At 44.3% G+C, this 3,154-nt stretch overlaps 1 protein-coding gene across 1 annotated transcript in view; it reads left to right on the forward strand.

Moving 5' to 3' along the window:
- Nucleotides 1–3,154, forward strand: part of doc2a (double C2-like domains, alpha) — a 21,443-nt gene that overhangs the window by 13,316 nt on the left and 4,973 nt on the right. The window contains exons 5-6 of the mRNA XM_017306147.1: nucleotides 344–418; nucleotides 2,551–2,691. Of these exons, the coding sequence (XP_017161636.1) occupies nucleotides 344–418; nucleotides 2,551–2,691 (216 nt within the window). The remainder of the gene's footprint in view (nucleotides 1–343; nucleotides 419–2,550; nucleotides 2,692–3,154) is intronic.

Consider the following 3,154-nt stretch of genomic DNA (forward strand, 5'->3'; position numbering starts at 1 on the left):
CACCACCTGACTCACCACCTGCTCCACCTCCTGACTCACCACCAGGGGGCGTCTGAGTGAGACGGCTTCAGATCAAACACTGCTAAATTAAAAATGTCTCATAAAAAGGTCACACATTGAACAAAACCACGGAGCTCCATCGGTCCGTGGGGCAGTGGGCTCCGTGGGGCCATGGGCTCCATCGGTCTGTGGGCTCCGTCGGGCCGTGGGCTCCGTCGGGCTCAGTGGGCTCCGTCGGGCCGTGGGCTCCGTGGGGCCGTGGGCTCCGTCGGGCCGTGGGCTCAGTGGGTTCTGGGTGGAGTGGATCCATCTCTGTAAACTGACTCGGCTGATGTTGTTTCAGGGTCTGAAGCCCATGGACTTCAACGGTTTAGCTGATCCCTACGTCAAGCTTCACCTGCTGCCTGGAGCCAGCAAGGTGAGTCGCTCCCAGCATCACTAGTGGACTGTATGAAGATCACAGGTCAAAGGTCAAACCATCCTGCTCCACTTTGACTGATAGGAACCTGCTTTTTGCTCTACGCTGCTGCTGCTAGGGATCAGTGTGAGGCAGGGAAAGCTGGAGTCGCACTAACTATTAGCATGCTACTGGCTAACCTTTAGCACGCTACAGGCTAACGTTTAGCATGCTATTGGCTAACCATTAGCATGCTGCTGACTAACCATTAGCATGCTACTTACTAACCGTTAGCATGCTGCAAGCCAGGGGCCACCAGGAATCTTGGGCCCCTGACCAGCTGCTGTTCCAACGTTTTGAGTCAATCTGACCCATAAAAAGCGTCACAGTTTTAAAAGCTGCATCTGCCTTGATTTGTTTGGTTCAATGCTGATAATTAGCTCAATATTTACTATTTTACTGCTATATCAATATTTGCTGCTCATGAGTTTTACATCCAACAGTCCACATCCAGGATGCTAGTAGGTTGTTAATGTTTTCTATGAGTTTAGATACCGAAATGTCTCCGTGACAACAGTCTATAGCAATGAGCAACATACACATAAAACAGTCCAGACTTCTAAACATGCTAGTAGCTGCATTTTATTCAAGCTGCACTTTAATAAAATATGTTTCTCCATATTTGTTACAGCTGTCACCATGTAGCAGTTTGTTATGAGACAGATAATCTGAAAACAATCATCTCCTCCATCTGCTTCCTGAATTACTGGTTAAAGTGATGCACCGTTCTGACCAAAATAACCAATCAGAACCAGGAGGAGGGTCTTAGCGCTGTCAATCATCCTCATTCACTCACTGCTAAATGTGCTAATGGGGGAGAAACAACTTATCATTACAGGAAACCGTTTAACTGCCATCATTGGTAGCTATGCTAGCTAAACTGAGCATTCACAACAAGCTATGCTAGCTGCAGCATAGGGATGAGCAGCACCACATGAGATTGTGATTGACAGCACTATAACTCTCCTGCCTCTGGTTGTTTCCAGCACTGAGAGAAAGCAGAGGAAATAGATTTTTCACAGATTACCTCTCATATACTGTCACAACATAATGACAGTTTTAACAAAAATATTTATATAAAAGTTACTGCAGCTTTAATTTCCCTGAGGAGAGAACAGGTCAGGAGGGACGTGGGTTAGAGCTGCTGCTGACTGACTCACCTGTTAAGTGGTAAAAGGTACAAGTTATATATGAATATGCTGGTAATTTCTTTCCTTAAGTCATTAAATGTTAGTGAAAAGGAGGCAAACAGTAGTTTGTAGCTAAGCTAACTATGCTAAATGGTTGATAGTCACACAGTCTACTCACCTCTCTAGGAGAAAAACTGGGTTATAAATTAACACTTATTTGTCACTGTCTATTTTTTGAAAATCTGATTTTATAACTTTTCTAGGCAGCTTAGTAACAGCCAGTCGTTCTTGTCTTTCACTGACTGCAGCTGAAAACGTCACCGTGAAGCAGGAACGAACCATTTCATGCAGATCCAGGGGGGTTCAGGGCAAATGTAGATGTGTGATTTGGTCTGGGAGGGTAACATTTTATATTAACTGGTAAAAACTATTTTAGAAAACACAATATAATTAATTTTGTAATTGAGAGGGCGTTTAAAAAAAATTCTATGAACAAAAAAAACATATATAAAAGTGTGGAGGGCCCCCTGCTGGTCATGGAGTTGTCAGAACCTTTTCATCTATACGGCGCCCCTACTGCAAGCTAAACCTTAGTACACTGCAGGGTAACTGTTAGCATGCTGCCAGCTAACCTCTAGCACATTTCTCATGCTTTATAATTCTGCTGCTGGAGCTCAATTAGTTTGTCTCCATCTGAAGATGGAAGGTAAATAATTTCTGGATTTAAGACAGTTGTACTCCTCAGACTCAGTGGATCAGAACATGCAGGATATCCTGATGCTAGCTAGCTTGTTGCTAGCTTGATGCTAGCTTGTTGCTAGCTTGTTGCTAGCTTGATGCTGTCGCAAACAGTTTCTGACACAACGAATCAAACTAAAGAAGTGAGCAATAGCCTATGTGGACAAATAGCTGAAGACGACTTGTCCCGCCTGTCCCCGTGTCCCTTCTGTCTCTGTGTTTCAGGCCAACAAGCTGAAGACGAAGACGATCAGAAACAGCCTGAATCCCTCCTGGAATGAGACGCTGACCTACTGTGGGATCACAGAGGAGGATATGCACAGGAAGACGCTCAGGTGGAGAATTCAAACGGAGCTCGTTTTATTCATCTGATGGTCCAGAAGTGGTTCTTCCAGCGGGGTCACCATGGCAACCAGCATTTCCTGAGCAGCTCCCAACTGGGCCAGCAGGCTGGTGTGAACTGGTTTCTGTGGGCTGTACTGGTTTTCCTACTTCATCCCTCATTGGCTCCTTTCCTGTTTCTCTTCCTGGTTCTGAAGGTTCTGGTCCAGTTCTGACAATCAGAACCTGAGAATAATTTGGACCATTCAGCCTCAGAAACGATTCGTTTTTCCAAGTCCATGATAAATGTCTCAGTTTTAAACTAAATATTTAACTTTTAATATTAACTTGTTAATTTAATATTTAGTTTAAAACTGAGACATTTATATCTTAATGAGTAGTATTGGGAAAATATGTAATATTACCAACACTCATGTCTCCGTGTCTCCATGTCTGTCTGTCTCCGTGTCTCCATGTCTCTCTGTCTCCATGTCTGTCTCCGTGTCTC

Source organism: Poecilia reticulata, linkage group LG8, assembly GCF_000633615.1.
Source record: "Poecilia reticulata strain Guanapo linkage group LG8, Guppy_female_1.0+MT, whole genome shotgun sequence".
Lineage (NCBI taxonomy): Eukaryota > Metazoa > Chordata > Actinopteri > Cyprinodontiformes > Poeciliidae > Poecilia > Poecilia reticulata.